Below are 18,439 nucleotides of genomic sequence, written 5' to 3'. Positions count from 1 at the left end.
AAGATGTCTGCCTGGTGAGGTACTTGCAGGTCTACAAGTCCCCAGCAAGCAACATCAAAGGGGCAATGCAGAAAGAGATGCTCCAAAGTTTCCTCAGAGTTGTTAGTGAAGAGAGCGCAATCATAGGAGCGAAAAAATATTATTTTCCGCCTAAGAATGTTCCTTGTACTCAAGCTGTCTTTGAGTAAAATCCAAAAGAAAACCTTGTGCTTATTTTGACAGCTCGAATTCCATGTCCACTGAAAACTGTGATGTACTTGTGCATGACCAAGTTTCCTGTAAGCTTTACTTGAGGAGAAAAAGGGACGACTTTCCCAAATGTAACTTCACCAGTCCACATCAGTGCTCAGAGTTTGGTTAGTAAGAAGATTTTGCTACAAGCCCATTTGTGCAAAGGCTTCCTCTGAAAGTGGCAAATGGAACAACCGATGACCAGGTTCCAAACTTGCGGCCTTTTGGAAACTCAGCGATTTATTTTAGCAAAGGAGAAAAGCTCTAAGTAAGCTTGACTTTGCACTTGACCTCCCAAAAGGTCTGTCCAGAAAAAGCAAGTGGACCCATCCAGAAGCTTGAATTTGTCCAGAAGCTTGAGGTTATCTCTCCACCAGAAGGATCCTTTTCAAAGGTGACGAGGGAGTTTGCCATTCTGATAGTGTTTCTCCAAACAAGGTGTACCCATGTTGTATGTACCTTGTTGTAGAATTTGTGCAGATCTTTCAGTAGGAGAGTTTCATTCTGAGTTTTGGGATTAAGGACACCTAGGCCCCTCCTTCAGTTTCAGGGAGACAAACTATACTCCAGGCAGCCTTTGGGAGACCTTTTGCGTTGATTTCTGATCCTCTCCATAGGCAATGTTACGAGCTTTAGATATGGTATATAGATTAATAAATTGATCACTAATCTTCACAGCACGATGCGCGTAAAACGGCGTCCCCGTTGTACTGACCAGGACCTACTCGTTGCCCTGTAACTCGACTGTTCACCAATTAGTATTCCGCTCATATTCAATTGCACAAAAAAAAAGTTACACCCACTCCGACGAGTTACTTAGTACGCAAGTTTAGCAAAATAATTACTAGTTTATACGCGGCGGCTCTCTTTTTTCCGATCTGCGCACACGGCTTCAGCTACTTGGAGGGCGCGGAACGCTTGCAGACCAAGCTGCGTCGAACGCTGAACGAGCACGGGGAATAACGCGTGCCATAGCTTCCTCGGAATAAAGCACCCAGTTCCAGATCGAGCTGCCGGCCAGAGCAGGACACTTTCACTGTCACAGTGAAGTAGCTTGCACCACTGCGAGAGAGCCATGGCGTCCAACTCCAAGAGCCGGCGCCGGCGCAGGGACAACAACAAGCCCACCAAGAGCAAGAGGGCATTGGAGAAAGCGCCGCCGCAGGCCGCCGGGCCGACGAGCGTGCACGACGTCCCCGACCACCTCCTCGAGCTCGTCCTCCTCCGCCTCCGCTCCACGGCCTGCCTCCTGCGCGCCGCGGCCGCGTGCAGGCGGTGGCGCCGGGTGATCGCGGCCCCCGGGTTCCTCTCGCGCTCCCTCCACGCGCCCGGCGTCGCAGGCCACTACCACGCCTTCGACCCCGACTGGGTCGACTACGGGTCGCCGCCGGTGACGGGCAACCCGGTGTTCCTCCCCTCCCCGTCGCTCGCCGCCGTCGATGCCCGCCGCTTCGCCCTCGACGACGTCCTTCCGGACAGCGACAGCGGCTGGGCGCTCGCCGACAGCCGCGGCAGCCTCCTCCTCCTCTTCAAGAGAAGGACCGGCTGGGCCGCGCTCGCCAACAGCCGCAGCTTCCCTGACCTCGTCGTGTGCGAGCCCCTGACGCGGCGGTGCCAGGGCATCCTCCGCCCGGAACAAGCGACGTGCCTCGGCGTCTTCTTACTCGACGGCGGCCGCCGCGGCCGCATCAGCATGTCCGATTTCAGGGTCGTCGCCGTGCTGCACGAGGACCACGAGTCGGGGGACGAAGACCGCGCCATGCCGGTGGCGTGCGTGTTCTCCGCCGGGAGCGACTGCGGCGGCTGGCGCGTCCTGCCGAGCGCGTCCACAAGCAGCGCCGCCGTCAGCCTTCCGGGAGCGGTCGACTCCATAAGCTTCGCCGGTCGCGCGAACGGTTCTCTCTACTGGGCGATCGGAGGAGGGGAAGAAGACGGCGCCATGCTGGCCTTCGACGAGGCCGCCATGGAGTTCTCACGCGTCCCGTTCCTGACCGGCGACGACGGCAACGGCAGCTCGTACGACAGGTGGAGCTTCCGGGTCGTCGGCGGCGAGGACGGCGCGCCGCGCGTCGTCCGGATGGTACGCAACGAGCTCAGGGTCCACGCGCGACGCCGGGGCCGCAGCGACGGGGCGTGGGTGGTCGAGAGGGTCGTGCGGCTGCGGGAGGCCACCCTCGGGCTGCCGGGCCGCAGCGAGAGGTTCTTCCAGCGTAACGCCATGATCGTGGCGGCGCATCGGACGTACGTCCTCGTGACGCCGCAGGAGAAGACGTGGCTCTTCTCCGTCGACCTCGAGACGCTGCGGGTGGAGCGCGAGCACGAGAGGAATAAGTACGCCGGGCCGGCGTTCCCGTCCGAGCTGCCGTGGCCGCCGAGCTTAACGGCCAGTACGGATGAGCGCGGTAGGCGCAGGAGGTCATGCCGCTGACACGTTTGTAATTGATCACAAAAAGACTTGAGGAGTACTAATGTACTATATCGGTGGGCTGGACGGACAGGTGCACAGGTGCTTTGATTTCTGTTAGCCTGCTTTTCTTTTGAGAGGATTTCTGTTAGCCTGCTGGGCCGAGTGAGACTGGCCGTTTGATGGCCCAATAGCACGACGTGGGGTCGCGATCTGAAACTGAAAGCAATGTTCTTCCTGCTGAACATACGACACGTCCCACTCCATAGAAGCACACAGTACATTGAACAAAACTAATTAAAGGACTGCGGCAAACTGTCGTTAACTTCTACCGAAAGTCCGGTAATTAACCATTCGCAACTCCTTGCGCACTGTGCGTAGTATCCCATCGCTCCTTGATTGGCTTATTTTCCGCCGCCGGCATGTCTGGCGGCCGTGAACACCAGTGACAGCGTGCCATCCTAATTAATAACCACCGCCTGCGCGGCCCGGCGTGGACAGCTCAAATGTCAACCATACCAGTATACCACATGAGCCAAAGTACTCTACCATTCCACCGGACTTTTCCAAACCTCCCCGTTGTTTTGCATCTGCTTCCGTAAAAGTTTGAGCCTGCACTAGTAGGGAGCTTCCTCGATGCTGCCATCACACCCCCTCCCATTGGCACTGAATTAAGCAGCAGGCATTGGCGGCCATCACTTGTCTCCCTCGTCTCTAACACATCTATATCTTATCTTGCGGTGCTTACTAAACATACACATCAACTCTAGGTCGGACTTTATTTCAGAGAAGATTTTTAGAGCTTCATCATAGCACTGGACGTCAGCTACTCCCTCCATCCAATTTTAATAGATATATTTTAAAAATTCAAATATCCAAAAATGATAACTATATTTGCTATTAGCGGGTTGTGACAATAAATAGCACTAACGAGGAATTTTCAGTTAAAATATTGGAGAACCAACAAAAAATTTGTGTTGTATTTATTAAATTGATAAGCACACTTGGTGCCCTTGATTATTGTGTCATATGAAAATATATCTATCAAAACTGAAACTGGATGGAGGGAGTACTTTCATATACCCTGGAGGATATTTGTCTACCACTGATTCTATCAAATCCTTGACATTTGTTCCATCTGAATCCACAGCAATCTCAAAGCTAAAACATTAAATCCAACATGTTAGCACAAGGAATCCACCATGTAAGTAGAAATGCAAATTTGTAGGTGATGGAATGAAAATGATGATGCTAGGCTCAACCCCTCGAGCCTGTCACTGTGGTCGTCGTCTCTGTCAGTCACCTGCAAAGCTATCTGCTGCCTCGGTCGTCTGGATAGACTTGGTGCCATGGTTCGCGGTGCCCTGCTCGTGGCCCTAGCTGGCCCCATATGCGGTTTAGGGCAGCTCTAGACAGAATGTACGGAAGGGTCAAGAAGCAAAGCGAAATTCATTTTTGGGTCTAATGAGCAAGTTTAATAAAAAAGAGACAAAAAAACTAAACTAAATTTTTGTTAGGATCAGGAAACTATTTTTCTCTTAAAAATAAATAAATATTAATATCTCTCTTCCCACCTACTACTCTCTCTCTTTCCATACCGCTCACTTGCTTGTGGTTGTATGGGCTTACTACCTCTTTTTTCTTTGGAGATTGTGCAATGGTATCAACTGCTCCCTCCATCTCAAATTATTAGTTATTTTAGTTTTTCTAGATATACATTATGTCTAGAATTATGATTTATGCATCTAGAAAAGCCAAAATGACTAATAATTTAAAACGGAGTGAGTAAATACCCTTTTGTATGAACTCCATTTATTTATACCGCTTAGTTCAAATACAGTAACCTTGCCTGATTGAAAAATAGTTATGTAGCTATTTACTTATATATAAATAATCTTATTTGATTCGAGGCGCTTCAAAGTGAAATTCATATAATAGGTGTATTCTTGATATTTTGAATTTCTTCATTCCAAAATATAGGCTATTTTAGTTTTATTCTAAACTAAATCTCTTTATTTTGGTCAGCTTAGATAGGTATATTGACACCTACAATACCAAATAGATACAGTAACAAAATGTAGTTCAAGGTTGGTTTTAACGTTGTGGATGATGTATTTTCTAAACTAAATTAAATGTAGAAAAATTTGGAACAACACTTAATCAAATCATATTTTCGAACAAAGCCTCAAAGAATGCTTAACTAAACATTTATTACGAAACGTGTTCACTTGAAATTATGGACAATCACCACGTTGAGTTGTCAAGTACGCGTAATTGAAGTAACCAAGCCGCGCTAAAAATTAGTTCCAGAGGATCTTGAGAGCAGGTGAGACGCGTGCAATGACAACGAGTATTGCTGTTAGGAGTATTTATTTATATAACAAGGATTAAACCCAGCCCCGCTTTACTTCATCGACAAAAAAAAAAGATTAAACAAGGATGTGAAATCGGCATGGCCGACACGTTGTCCGTGCCCGGAAGCGAAGCGAGCCGCGCTCTCCGGACACGCATACACCACGTCCATAGACCAACCCCTCCTGCTGCCTGCATCAACCGGAAGACCGGGTCCACAGTTCGTGCAGTCCATGGACCAGGTCCACGGACGGAGGCCTGGACACCACGAGATGATGAGGCGAGGAAATGGGCCGGGTCGCTGTCGCGAGTGTGACCGCGGCTCTGCCTGGCTGCCTCCCCCTGCCCCCTTCTCCCCTCCTCGACTCCTGTGGCCAGGCCAGCACCCCAGAGACCGCCGGGAAGGGAAGGGAGGGCGGCAGGGCGCCGAATCGATCGGAGGAGCTCGGCGATTTGGTCAGTTCTGGCTCCTCTCTCTCTCGTTCTGCTCTCGGGCTGCCTAAAGAACCAATTTTGTGCGTGTTTCCTTTTCTTTTTATATTTTTATGAACAACCCTTGTGGAGAGGCGCCAAGAACTATGGTATGAGTGGTTTAGGTGGGACGTTTTTGGCTAAATTTGGAGTTATGATATTTTGTTGGGGGCAAGATTGAAGTGATAGGAGCTGCTGGCGGTGTATTTGGAGTTATCATTCCGTTAAAAAGAGATCTGTAGGGTTTTGTAGCAAGGTTGGCTCATCCTGCGTTTTTGGCACGAAATTCATATCAACCGTTTCTATTATATTGTGTGGTGTGATTACTACAACCTGAGTTCATTCTTATGGGTGAGCAATGGAATTCATCGTTGACTCTTTGAGTACAGGACATATGATTGGAGTATTTGCATTTCCTTTATATTCCTGAACCTGAATTATATTGGGAGTGCTTTGGTTCAGCTGGAGTTAATTTCAATAGCTTTAGCCCTTATTGCATATGATTGGAGTATTTGCATTTCCTTTATATTCCTGAACCTGAATTATATTGGGAGTGCTGGGGTTCAGCTGGAGTTAATTTCAATAGCTTTAGCCCTTATTGGTTGAAACCTTGTCGCTAGCGGTGATATACATTAGCTAACTGAATTATAGCAAAAAAAAAATATTTCCTTCCAAATCAGGGTTACAATCAGAACTGTTTGGAAACTTGCTGAAAGGATTAAACCCATATATCACGGCCTTCCACAGTTGTTGACTCCAATATCTGCCAATTACCGCTTAGCCTACTGCGCTGACATCTATTTTTGTATGGCACTTCAGTATATTCATTAATTACTCTGCTATCTCTGTATGTATGACAAAAGGTACATGAGAAATCCTTTGTTTCAAATTTGTAGCTTAGGCTGCCTCGATCTTCCATGAAGCAAGTGAAGTTACCTAGAATACAACTCAAAGTTCAGTAGATGATTGTGGACCAACATTTCAGCCATCTGTGCTTTTCACTAACATGGTGGCCAGTGGTTACTTCTGGTTAAAAAGATAGCGACTCATTATTGCATACAGATGGTTGGCCATAATGACGATGTTAGTGCCTTTTTGCCATAAGAACTGAGCTGGAAATTGATGATCCAAGTTATTGATGGAGCATGCTTGCTGTGATGATGTACATGAGCATGTTATAAATGTGACACATGGGGAAACTGCATCAACATCAACCAGTCATCAAGATATGTACAGTGACTCAGATGAACCACACCAGGAAGATAGGCCATCAACAAGCACTCGAACCCCATCATCACAGTCTTCTCCATCAACATCACCAACTGCATATAGCTCCAGAAATTTATCTTTTCCTAGAAGAGATAGTATATATGGTCATGGAAGGAGTCCTTGGAACTCTGGTTTATGGATCTCGTTTGAAATTGTCATGTATGTAGCTCAGGTTGCAGCTGCTATTGTCATCCTAATCTTTTCGAGACACGAGCATCCCCATGCTCCTTTGTTTGCATGGATAATTGGATATACAGTTGGCTGCATTGCTAGTCTTCCTCTTATTTATTGGCGCTATGTTCATCGGAACAGACCTTTGGACCAAGAACCTCAGCAGCCACCTACAACATATCCTACTTTGACTCCCTCTCAGTCATCAGAAGGACGCAATCATCGTAGCAGTGGTACTGTCTGGCATCTTGGATGTATAACAATTACTTGCCCAAGGTAAATTTTGGTCCACAACTCTTTCCAATTCGAATATCCTGATCTTAAAAGGTGTTCAATTACTATATATTACAAGACTTATTAGAAACCTGATGCAGATGTAGTGAACAAATTGTTAGTATAATTAAATTCATTGTTGTCGCCAGGGTGTCCAAGAATTAATTTATTTTGAGTGATCATTTAGTTTACACAGCATTATGTGTTAGTTAAGGAAAAGAAGATTTGAACAGAGTAGATTGCACTGTGAAGCATTATCTTGATGATTCGCAAAGGTCATAGTGACTGGTTATTTTGCCATAGATAGCTGTAGCATAATGAGATGTGTGTCCCATGTGGATGATACAGTGTGATCTGTGATGTATCGATTTGGTTTACGAGGTAGCATTGTCTCATTGTCTGGGGGGACAATATTTCATTTAATGTAGTGTGAGATTGTATGGTTAGTTTTAATATGCATTTCTATAGAAACTCTTTTTTTCCGCAGAACTGCTCCTTTGTATCGATTTGGTTTACAAGGTAGCATTGTCTCATTGTCTGAGGTGACAATATTTCATTTAATGTAGTGTGAGATTGTATGGTTAGTTTTAATATGCATTTCTATAGAAACTCTCTTTTTTTCCGCAGAACTGCTCCTTTTCTTTGCTTTTGTTTGTCCAATGGGTTAAACAAAATAATATTAATATGCTTCGTCAAATTGAGCCAAGGCATACAGCCAGACCTGAGTTTCAAATACATTTACCAATTTTAGAGTGCCACGGAGAGTCACTTCAAATTTAAAAACTAAACAGGCATAAGTTACAAGACATCATGTTTTGTTTTTTTTAAGCATGTGGTAAGTGCCACGGTCCATAGGGAGAATTCTACAGCACATTAATATATTCTTTAGTCATGTTTTGATTTATATTCACATCTTCTGGAACAATCTAAGACTTTCCTGTATTTTATTTATTGACCTAGAAATTTGTACTTCATAGCATCTAGCACGAACTATTTTCATGAACACCTTATCCTGTAGTATCATGATGTATGCTCATTGGGGTACTCTCCTGTTCTCTTTGGGGCAAAAACAGCAGAAAAAGTGTGTCAGCTGCAAAATGGCTTATTAGTTTTGCAGAATGTTGGACATTGTATATGTGTGTGTTGCGTGATGGGCCCTGGCGTGTGCTACGCCTGGGCCATGGCCGGCCATTGTGGCAAGGCCCGGATGATTAGGTCGGCAGGGTTTTGCCTTTAGGGTTTAGGCTTCCAGTCTATATATTTGTAACCCTTGTTTTGCCCTAATCAATCAATCAATTCCACGCAATCTCTATTGCTTTCACAGAAGAATGGTCCCTTTTGCTCTTGTGTTTGATTAGAATCATGTGTGTGGATTATGACATGTAGTGGACCTTGTAGGAGAATAAAATTGGTGGAATGATTGATTGTATTGCATTAAGCCCTTGGCCGGTATATATAGAGTACAGAGACTTGGGAGGCAAGGCAATCCATGGATACATATGGCAGTCTACGATACGATATCTAAACTACCAAATATACTCTAACATCCCCCCGCAGTCGTAGCGGGAGCATCGCAGACGATCAGACTGGAGAAGAGAAGCCAAAGGCTAACATCCACCCGCAGTCGTAGCGACCTCGCAATGCTGATGCTGCGACTGGAGTGGAAACCAACAAGGAGCTCATACAAGGCGGTAGCCCTTTGTGCCGATGTCGAGGTAGCCGAGCGTGAGGGCGGTGGAGCCATGGTCGAGGATGCTGTGCGGAAGATAGTTGTGGTCAACGTAGTAGTCAAGGTAGCCGATGTCGAGGCGTAGGAGGCCGGCTGAGTAGCGAGCCGAGGGGCTGGCCGAGTAACCAGTCGTGGACGCCAAGTGGCAGACCGAGTGGCTGGCCGAGGCAGTCGCACATGAAGCCGCGGGCGCATAGAGGCGCCAGGGTGATGACAGAGACGCGTCGAGGCAGTCGTCGTGGAAGGAGGCGATGCCGAGGTCGACGTGAGCAGGGCCGTCAAGGATGTAGACGAAAGGGGACGATGCAATCGAGGCAGACGAGGAGGGAACGAGAGGGTTGATGCCGAAGTCGATGCGGTCAAGACGCCTGAACCGAGACATTAGCTGGGTTTGCCAGACCCAGCAACGCGTCGGGGACGAAAGCACGCTCCAGTGTTGCCAGTACCGGGCGCACAAGGGAGAGGGCCCCAACCATGCGTCAGCGTCTGAGGGACCTGTAGAGGATGTCTTGGCGACGGTGGCGGTGCGCAGAGCGGCGGAGAAGAAGGTGCCGATGCAGCCCGCAGTTGTCGAAGGCGGCGCTGGCGACGTGGTTGTGCTGGACGAAGTAGAAGCAGTGTGGTAGCGGATGCAGGAACCCGAAAGCGAGCAGTCCGGGCGGAGCTAGCTGCCAAAAGGCAGCGGTCCTGACGCAAGGTAGCGCAGCGGTGGTAGCGCTCGATGTCGGCGAAGAACTCGAATAGCTTGACGAAGACCAAGCGTGCGATGCACGCAGTGACGTAGTCGTGGACGTTGTCACATACGTGGTCGAGGAGGACGGCGTGGACGGAGTCGATGACGTTGTCGGCGGCGGTGAAGATGCAGCGGCGAGTGGCGGCCAGGTGGCCGATCGTGGGCGCTGGGTGGCTAGCCTGGGCGCCGGATGATCGACCGAGTGGCCGAGTGACCAGAGGCAATGCTGCTGAAGAGCCGGCAGAAGGCACGGCGGTGCAGCAACAACCCTGTTGCTCGGAGAAGACGCGCGTAGTACTCGGTGATGCACATCTCCGGAGCCGGGTGGATCGTGCAGTCGGTTGTACGGACCGAGTATGCACGAGGCGGAGCGATGATGGAAGAAGTCGGCGGAGGCGTCCTGATCTGTGATGGCGATGAAGAACCGACGACGAAGACGTGCGGATGGGATGACCGAGAAGCGACGGGAAGGCATCCCCTCAGCATCGCGTACCCGATCAGGCCGCACAGTCGGAGATGTAGATGCCGGAGTAGATGCGAGCGATGTCGACGGGCGGTGGGCGACTCAATCTCGATCAGTGATCGAGTAAACCAAAAAAAGATACAACAGCAAAAACAGGATCCTCCAGGTGCATGTCACGGGGTACGCTTAGCACCATCGCTCACCCTTATCTCCTCCCAACGCCGGACTGCATCACCGACGGAGAGAGAGAACAGGGCATAGCGGCGGCTGTGACGGAAACGGCTGCGCAGCCACGGAGGGGCCGTGCGGCCTCAGCCCGCGATGGCAGCCAGCGACGACATGGCCGACTCCGCCCCCAGCGGCAGCACGGAGGGGCCGCGCGGCTCCAGCCGTCGAGCGGGCGCGAGGGGCAGGGACCCGGCAACGAGCGGAGCCCTGCCGGTGGCTCTGGACGACGCGCGAGGTGGAGCTCCCTCCCGGCGACAAGCGGCGGCCAATCCCCGCGCGGACGTGGTGGAGATGAGCAGATCCACCTCACAACAACGACACTCCGGATCTGGCTGTCTCCATGGCGGCTTAGGGTCGGGGCGTGGCTGTGCCCGGCCGCCGCCACGGCAGCACTGGACGAGGCGATGGCCATCTGCCTCCACACGACGAAGATGAGATGGCTACAGCCCGGCGAGGCGGCGACGATGAACGCCCGAGGAGGAGATCTCGATATGCTACTGGACGACGACGATGGTGTCGGGCGGATCAATAGGATCCGCCGCCTAAACAGGGGCGCGGCCCCCGGCGGAGATCCTCATGGGTGATCTCCCCGGGGGTGCGCTAGAAGGTCGGCGAGGGGGCGCGAAGGTCGCGCATGATGGAGGACTGCTGACCGGCGGCGCGAAGGAGAAGAGGCACCGAGCAGCGGAAGCTTTAGGGGTTGTGCCCTAGATCGAAACCTAAACTCGTGATACCATGTAGGAGAATAGAATTGGTGGAAGGATTGATTGTATTGCATTGAGCCCTTGGCCGGTATATATAGAGTACAGAGACTTGGGAGGCAAGGCAATCCATGGATACATATGGCAGTCTACGATACGATATCTAAACTACCAAATATACTCTAACAGACCTGAACATTGGTTTTTTTATAGCTTGTTGAATAATTGAGTGGCCCAATATGTTAGTTTTATGTTACATTGAAAAAACATTATTGTCTGAACTCAGAAGTTTATTATGCATCACAGGCTTAGCGTACTGGCTTATCATTTCAAGACAGCGGTCGACTGTTTCTTTGCTGTATGGTTTGTTGTTGGAAATGTGTGGATTTTTGGTGGGCGCAGTATTTCATCTGATGCTCAAGACGCTCCCAATATGTACAGGTACCTGCATTGTTCTCTGTTTCTTTCATAGTCTGTTGAATTCGCACCTGACTTTGGTCTCTCGTTAGGCTATGTTTGGCATTCCTTGCACTTAGCTGTGTTGGGTATGCCATTCCTTTTATCATGTGTGCAGCAATTTGCTGCTGCTTTCCATGCTTGATATCTGTTTTGCGTCTTCAAGAAGATTTGGGTCAAACTAGAGGAGCTACTCAAGAGCTTATAGATGCATTGCCAACCTACAAATTCAAACCAAAACGAAACAAAAACTGGGGGATTGACCATGCTTCAAGCTCAGAGAATCTTGATGAGGGTGGCATACTGGGCCCAGGAACTAAGAAGGAAAGAGTTGTTTCAGCTGAAGACGCTGTGAGTATTTTTCACATCCTTTTCTTGCCTTACAATATTTTTTCTCGAACACGTTGCCTTACATTTCCAACCTGAAATTGAAGGGTTTGCTTATCTTTGGATCTGTGAGATTTTAACATCTCTATTCCGCACAAACAAAGCATATCCTTCTGATGCTGTTTGTTGAAATGTTATCTAGAGATGCAATAATATTTACTATCATTCTCAAAAATAATATAGTTCTCTTAAGTGCTCTAGGTGAATGTTCCTGATCTCTGAGTAATACCTTGCACTACTCTGTTATTGAATTATTCTGATATCTGTATACTATTCTGCTCACTTTACATTATAGGTTTTAATGACAATAGAAGTTCACTTGTATTTCCATTCACTACCACAAGTGAATGAAAGAGATTAAGTGGTTCTTGCATGTCATTTGCTAGCAGCTACTGCCATTTATCACTATTTTCTGACTTGTGGCATCTTGGTCTGTCATCTGTGCACACGACACAAGTGTCGACTAATATTGAGAAACAGAAGTAGCATATAGTTATGCTGTCACGCATGCTTTCATGTTTCAACTATATTCCATAGCATTGACATTTCAAACAACTGGGCACTCTCTTAGATCAATCCATGCTGTGTTCTGTATTCTCTTCTCATTCATTATTTTGTTAGTGAGCTGCCTCATGAATTCATAATGAATTGTCACAAGCCACTGGATACTAAGTTGCCCAAATACCCAAACCCTACCCTTACCATATCTATTTTCATAATTCAGTAACATAGTACCGTCTCTTTCACAGTATGGTGACTGTGAAGTCTACTGATATTGATGCAGGTGTGCTGCATCTGTCTAACCAAGTATGGCGATGATGATGAGCTCCGTGAGCTTCCTTGCACACACTTCTTTCATGTGCAATGCGTCGATAAATGGCTCAAGATAAACGCAGTATGCCCGCTCTGCAAGACAGAGATTGGGGGTGTGGTTCGATCCTTTCTCGGCTTGCCCTTTGGCCACCGACGTGTTGATAGGATGGCAGGAAGAGGTGTAGCTAGCTCGAGATTCAGTGTATAGAAGATGTTTTGTTTCTATGACATCCTCTCTTACACAAAAAAGAGCCATGCTCTCGGCGTTGCAATGGTTTGATTGATTGTCAAGGAAAGTGCTGAACTGCACTCAGCGTGCTTGACTTCATGACACTGACTCCAGATGGAGAGACCTGGTGCTTGTGAAGGCAAGTTTTCGTAGTACTGTGGAGGTGCTGTTATATTCTGATGTAAGATTTTTAACCAAGGACGTAAATAAGAAACACGAAGTTCACTTGTCAGGTGTACATTGCAAGGAACTTCACAGGTGTTTAGCATCGATCTCGGTGTTCCTTGCCAATTCTGTGATTTTCTCTATGCTCGCACAGTGCACCGCGTGCTTGGTGAAATGTGAGGCGACAGGTTACATCGAAGCAATCACCTCTCCATTGTCTGTATCTCTGTTGCTTCAGACGTTTTGTTTATGATGATGGGCCAAGTTTTTGTCGGGATTCCGAAAATATATGGAAGAGTTAAATACACCAGCGGCCTTCGAACTTGTCTTCAGGTGCCATTTAGATCCACGAACTTGTAAAATTAAAATCTGGCACCCTGAACTTGTTAAGTTGTGCCACTTAGATCCATAACTAAGTTGTGCCACTTAGATCCATAACGCTTCAAGAGGTATGAATATATGCAAAAAAATCTCTTGAGTTTTATCATCTTTTATATATACATCCTTCTCGTCTCTTTCATCTCTCTCTCCTCCCCCACAAGCGCCGTTGCTGCCGCCAGGAGCGCCGCCGCGGGAAGAAGGTGCACTTCCTCCCTTCCTCGCCGGCGCCTCGAGCTCCGCCGCGCCAAGCTCGGGCGGATCTGGGCGCTTCCACTTCCTCCCCGGCGCCTCCATGCCGCGCCGCCCCCTCCCTCCTCCCTCCGCCGCACCGAGCTCGTCCCACCTCCCTCCTCCGTGCCGGTGCACCCCTCCTCGCGGTGGAGGCCATGGCGTGGCGGCGGGCATGGCGGAGCTCGTGGTGGTGGCGCGCCGCCCCCTCCTTCCTCCCTCCTCCTCATCCTCCTCTTCCTCCACCCTCCGCCGCACTGAGCTCGTCCCGCATCCCTCCTCCCGTGCGCTGCTCCACACCCCGCACGCGCCCACGGCCGCGAGTCCCCCGGGGGCGTGGGCCCGCCTCGCCGCTACCTCGTCCTCGCTCCCATCCGCGGTGCCCGCGGCGCAGCTCCGAGCAGATCCGGACGGCGGGGCAGGACCGGCGGCGAGCAGGGCCGGCTTGAGCTCCTCCCTCCTCCGGCGCGGCTTCCTCCGAGCAGCGACGACGAGTGGCAGCGGGACCCCGAGCCCACTCCCTCGCCGGCGCCCCTCCCTCCCTCCTCCCTCCTACTCCTCGCCGGAGCTCGAGCGGATCTGGGCATCCCCCCGCCTCCTCTCCAGAGCACACGCGGGCCGGTGGGGCGAAGCGGCGGCGGCTCTCTCCGGGGGCGGCAGTTGGGGATGGCGTGTTGAGGCCGTGGGCAAATTTGGAGAGTTTTTTTGCATATATTCATGCCACGTGACGCCACGCCAGGAGTTATGAACCTAAGTGGCACAACTTAACAAGTTCAGGATGCCAGATTTTGATTTTGCGAGTTCGTAGACATAAGTAGCACCTGGGGACAAGTTCGAGGGTCGCCCGTGTATTTAACTCTATATGGAATGCTACTTTGTTCGGGACAGCTCATGACTGGAATGTGGAGAGGAGGTCGGCACGGCACCGTGGTCAATCGAGCGCCTTGTCGAGACTCGAGATGCTCGACTGGAAGCGGCCTGATGAGCAGGAGGTACGGCGGTGCGCCGCCGAGGTCGTGTCCAAGCGCGCGCTCCAGGTGGTCAAGATGTCAGTGTCCATGATGGGTAGGGGCAGCACGGGCAAGGCGCTCCGGCACTAATCTCAATCAGTAATGTTTGGTTTATATGTTTATTAGAATATTTGGATTAGAAAATGTGACTTGTTATTTGTTTATGCATAGGATTATTTTTGTCCTTTTGTGATTATTGAAGATTTTGTTTTATATGCTTTGAGGCTGATTAGTTTTATACGTTTTGCAGGATCTTTTCGGGTTGACGAGACCAACGCGACAGCCAGTGTGCTATGTGGTTGTAATATCCTACTCATTACTCATGTATCGTGAGCTCATATTAATAAGTAGCCTTATTTTCCTAAATATCTACGGATTTGATTATACTGTTTAAATTTCTATTCGTCTCCCTAAGCAATTCCACTTGAAGGGAACACTTCTCTACGGTCACGATATTTTGTTAGATGTCACACAGATGTTTAAACGAGAATTAGCGAATAGGATAGGAGATCCTTAGGGCAGAAACTTTAATCACACAACCAAATAGCGGATATAGGAAATGTAAAGGAAAGCTACTTTATTAAAATAAATAAATAAGTTTACATATAGCCCCACTCCCCCCCTAAAAAAAATTTGAAGAAAGAGGGAAAGGTTACCTTCCAGAGGATGTGTTACAACGGGATTTGTGGCTAATCTACAGGGATTTTATTGACTACAGACTTTGCAGGTTTCTTCGCTACGGGGTTCTGGCTTCTCCTCTGCGTTTCGTGCAGCAACACCTCCTTTTATAGTGTCGCGGAGAACACTCCTATCTTCGTTGATCGTATATATATTCTTTGCTGATCCTTATTGTTGAGGTATTGCGCAGGCTGCAGTATAGGACTAACTTGAGTTGTTAGCCTGCAGATGGATTCTCTTTGAATGGCACAAGTTACTGACCACATGGGCTCTTCTTGACAACACAACATCCTAACTGCGTCCATGCAAAGCTTAAGTGGTGCCGTTGGTACCGTTTGCTATATCACATGCTGATGATTTTGTTTTGATTCTATTTTTTATTTCAACTATTTACTAGCGTGGATATTGTGGATGATGCGGAAAATTTTTGGATTTTTGTTGGGATATGTCTTCTCACTCTTATGTTGCTCTTGAATGCAGACTTGTAATCAATACCTAACCATGGAATTATACTTGCCAAATAGGGGCATTTGCTCACCATGATAGCGACGAGAATGCCTAAGAGTCCGAGTGGCAAATGAGGTGGAGGATAACAGTGCGGAGAATAGCCACAAACATTGTGATATATAGTAAGAGTGTTTGGTCAGGAGTAGGCAGAGAGAGGATGTGTACTATCATTATTACAATATACTCTCTACGTTCCAAATTATAGAGTGTTTTAGCAAATCTACATACATAGTTTTTCTATGCACCTAGATAACACAATATCTACATATGCCAAAACAACATATAATTTGGAATGGAGGAAGTACATATACCCATCATGATTAAAATTGCAATTGAAAATTTCAATGTGACATTATCTCTTTTTTCAGTTTTTCTTAAATATAGTTCCATTTCTCAAGGATGAGACGCACATCTTTGTTGTGCTCCGATGATCCAATATAACGTGCTAGTGAATAGACTACTCCATAAAGATCGGCTTCTTTAGTTGAACTCTTGAAGAAGGGAATGAGCCATTGCAAGTGCTACAACAGGTGGAGTTTATCTAGGTTAAATGAAATTTGAGTGAAGTGGTGCATATGTTGGTATATTTAGCTAGAAGAAAAGTCGTTCTTACAACAGTCCCATTCAAAACAAAAAAACTTCATACAACATTGTGGTTGAGGCAAGTTTCTCAATGATTGTCCAAACTTGTAGAACTTGATCGTAACTTATTTCCTAACTAAGAAAAATAAAGCTCTCGTCTATACAAAAACAAAAGATCAGACAACTCTGTAAAAAAAAAACTTGGCTCATGATGACTTCACTTGCAAAGACAGGGCACCGTCGTTCAATTGGTCTACCTTTATTAGGTTTAAAACGGAAAAAAGATATTGACAATTATTATATAGCAGCACTTGGACGAATATATAGTCCATGTGACCATCATGTACCATGACGCCAAAAAAAGTGCATCCTAATAATAATCTAGTCTCTAGACTCACGGGATCACGCCATTTGGACTAATTAACAAACTGGCCGTATCGATGCTCCAAAGAAGCTTGTAGATTTGGAGTGGAATCTGCCCTAAAAGAAGATTGGAGGAATGGAATAATAATCTGCCATTGAAATTTGTTATGTACCCATACCTATGTGACTGCATGTGCCTCGCTACCAATGGTCCAAGCATAGATAAATGTGCAACACTGTAACCCATTCTATTGCACTAGTATTGTGGTATGAGCCCTTGTAATTCTAATTTATGGGATGAGGGGGAGTTGGTGAGTGATGCTGATAATGCTTACCTTACCAGACCTTTCTCTGTGGAAGAAATCAAATTTGCCCTTTTCTGAATGGAGAAGAACAAGGCTGCAGGGCCTGACAGTTATCCAGTGGAATTTTTCCAAGGGTGTTGGGAGATTGTGAAACATGACATTTTAGAATTATTTCAAGACTTTTGGGATGGAAGACTAAATGTGAGTAGGCTGAATTATGGGATAATTACTCTCCTACCAAAGGTGATGGATGCGGAGAAAATTCAACAGTATAGGTGTCGTGGTGCTGCAAACCATAGCCGGGTGGCGGAAGGCACCCGCCCTAGCCCAGAGGGTGTGAACTCGGGAGTTAGCTAGTCTTAGTTCGATCTCACTCAAGAACACGATGAACACCGCAAGATTTAGAGTGGCTCGGGCCGCCGGAGCGTAATACCCTACGTCCACTGTGTGTTGTATTGCCCTCCCACGAGAGTGAGAGAGTTCGCGAGAGCTTGTGTGTCTGGAGAGCTTGTAGTGCGCAGCGAGCGCCTCCCTTTTATATCTCAAGGGAGGCGCGTACATGGCTGTTGGGTCCCCGACAAGTGGGCCCAACAATGTAGTATAAACTAACATACTGTTCATACATCATGGCGTCGCAGGCAACGGAGATCCCTCTCCTGGAATTCCTTGCCTGCTCCTAGAGTCCCTCGTTCATCATGTCCAGGCGCTGTCTTGTCGGGACGATGCCAGGCGTAGCTAGTGGCGTCGCCTGCCACGTAGCTGAACGGGCTGTGTAGCTTGCGGCGTAGGCGGCATGATGGAAAAGTGCCGTGCCGTCGTATCCATTTAATGCTGCAGACGGGCTCTGCGCGGGTGCGGCACAGGCGGCTGCACTGTGCACCTTGGTAATACGCGGTGCACAGTGAGGCCTGACAAAGGCTGTCCCGCATGCCGCGGCGATAGAGCACGCCTCAACCACCCGCATTAAATGCGGTGGGTGGGCGAGTCTCCTAGCGGTGGACTCGCACACGAGCCCGCGCCCGTGCCTCCGGGACACGTGGCGGCTCCGGACCCCCACGTGGTAAGGGGGGTCCGGATGGACGCAGGAGGTCCCGGACCCCTATGGGGGGTCCAAGGCCTCGGCTGTCAGCCCGGAGATTCCCTTCCTTAGAGACACGTGGCGTCTCCGGACCCATCCCCAGGCAGGGAACGGGTCCGGGGCCGTTGGCCTGGTGAGGAAAGAGCCTGACCCGTGGGGCCTGGCTACTCCGTCCTTTGCGCGCAGTTACGGATAACTACGAGAGTCCTGCCTTGCTGCAGTAAGAGTGGGT

At 48.6% G+C, this 18,439-nt stretch overlaps 2 protein-coding genes across 3 annotated transcripts; both read left to right on the top strand.

Moving 5' to 3' along the window:
- Positions 1-1,253: 1,253 nt before the first annotated feature.
- LOC120696023 lies at positions 1,254-2,716 on the top strand. Its single transcript, XM_039979192.1, has one exon. It carries the CDS (start codon positions 1,307-1,309, stop codon positions 2,657-2,659), a length of 1,353 nt encoding a protein of 450 aa, XP_039835126.1. The 5' UTR covers positions 1,254-1,306; the 3' UTR covers positions 2,660-2,716.
- A 2,558-nt stretch (positions 2,717-5,274) lies between these two features.
- LOC120675883 (E3 ubiquitin-protein ligase At1g63170-like) lies at positions 5,275-13,180 on the top strand. Of its 2 annotated transcripts, none has more exons than XM_039957096.1 (5): positions 5,275-5,443; positions 6,355-7,174; positions 11,332-11,466; positions 11,535-11,832; positions 12,653-13,180. In XM_039957096.1, exons 2-5 carry the CDS (start codon positions 6,597-6,599, stop codon positions 12,887-12,889), a joined length of 1,248 nt encoding a protein of 415 aa, XP_039813030.1. In that variant the 5' UTR covers positions 5,275-5,443; positions 6,355-6,596; the 3' UTR covers positions 12,890-13,180. The 2 variants fall into 2 exon arrangements, with proteins under 2 accessions (XP_039813030.1, XP_039813037.1); XM_039957103.1 differs by having other exon boundaries at positions 5,298-5,443; positions 6,322-7,174.
- Positions 13,181-18,439: the final 5,259 nt, after the last annotated feature.

This window comes from Panicum virgatum, chromosome 2K, assembly GCF_016808335.1.
Source record: "Panicum virgatum strain AP13 chromosome 2K, P.virgatum_v5, whole genome shotgun sequence".
Taxonomy (NCBI): Eukaryota; Viridiplantae; Streptophyta; class Magnoliopsida; order Poales; family Poaceae; genus Panicum; species Panicum virgatum.
Note: the sequence above shows the minus strand (reverse complement) of the source record. Positions and strands in the feature narration are given on the sequence as shown.

Bases quoted from the DNA above. Each gene is read 5' to 3' on its own strand.
- LOC120696023 (XM_039979192.1), top strand. From the start codon at position 1,307: ATGGCGTCCAACTCCAAGAGCCGGCGCCGGCGCAGGGACAACAACAAG.
- LOC120675883 (XM_039957096.1), top strand. From the start codon at position 6,597: ATGGAGCATGCTTGCTGTGATGATGTACATGAGCATGTTATAAATGTG. The intron at 11,467-11,534 runs GTACCTGCATTG...GTCTCTCGTTAG, and splicing joins GACGCTCCCAATATGTACAG to GCTATGTTTGGCATTCCTTG. The intron at 11,833-12,652 runs GTGAGTATTTTT...ATATTGATGCAG, and splicing joins TTGTTTCAGCTGAAGACGCT to GTGTGCTGCATCTGTCTAAC.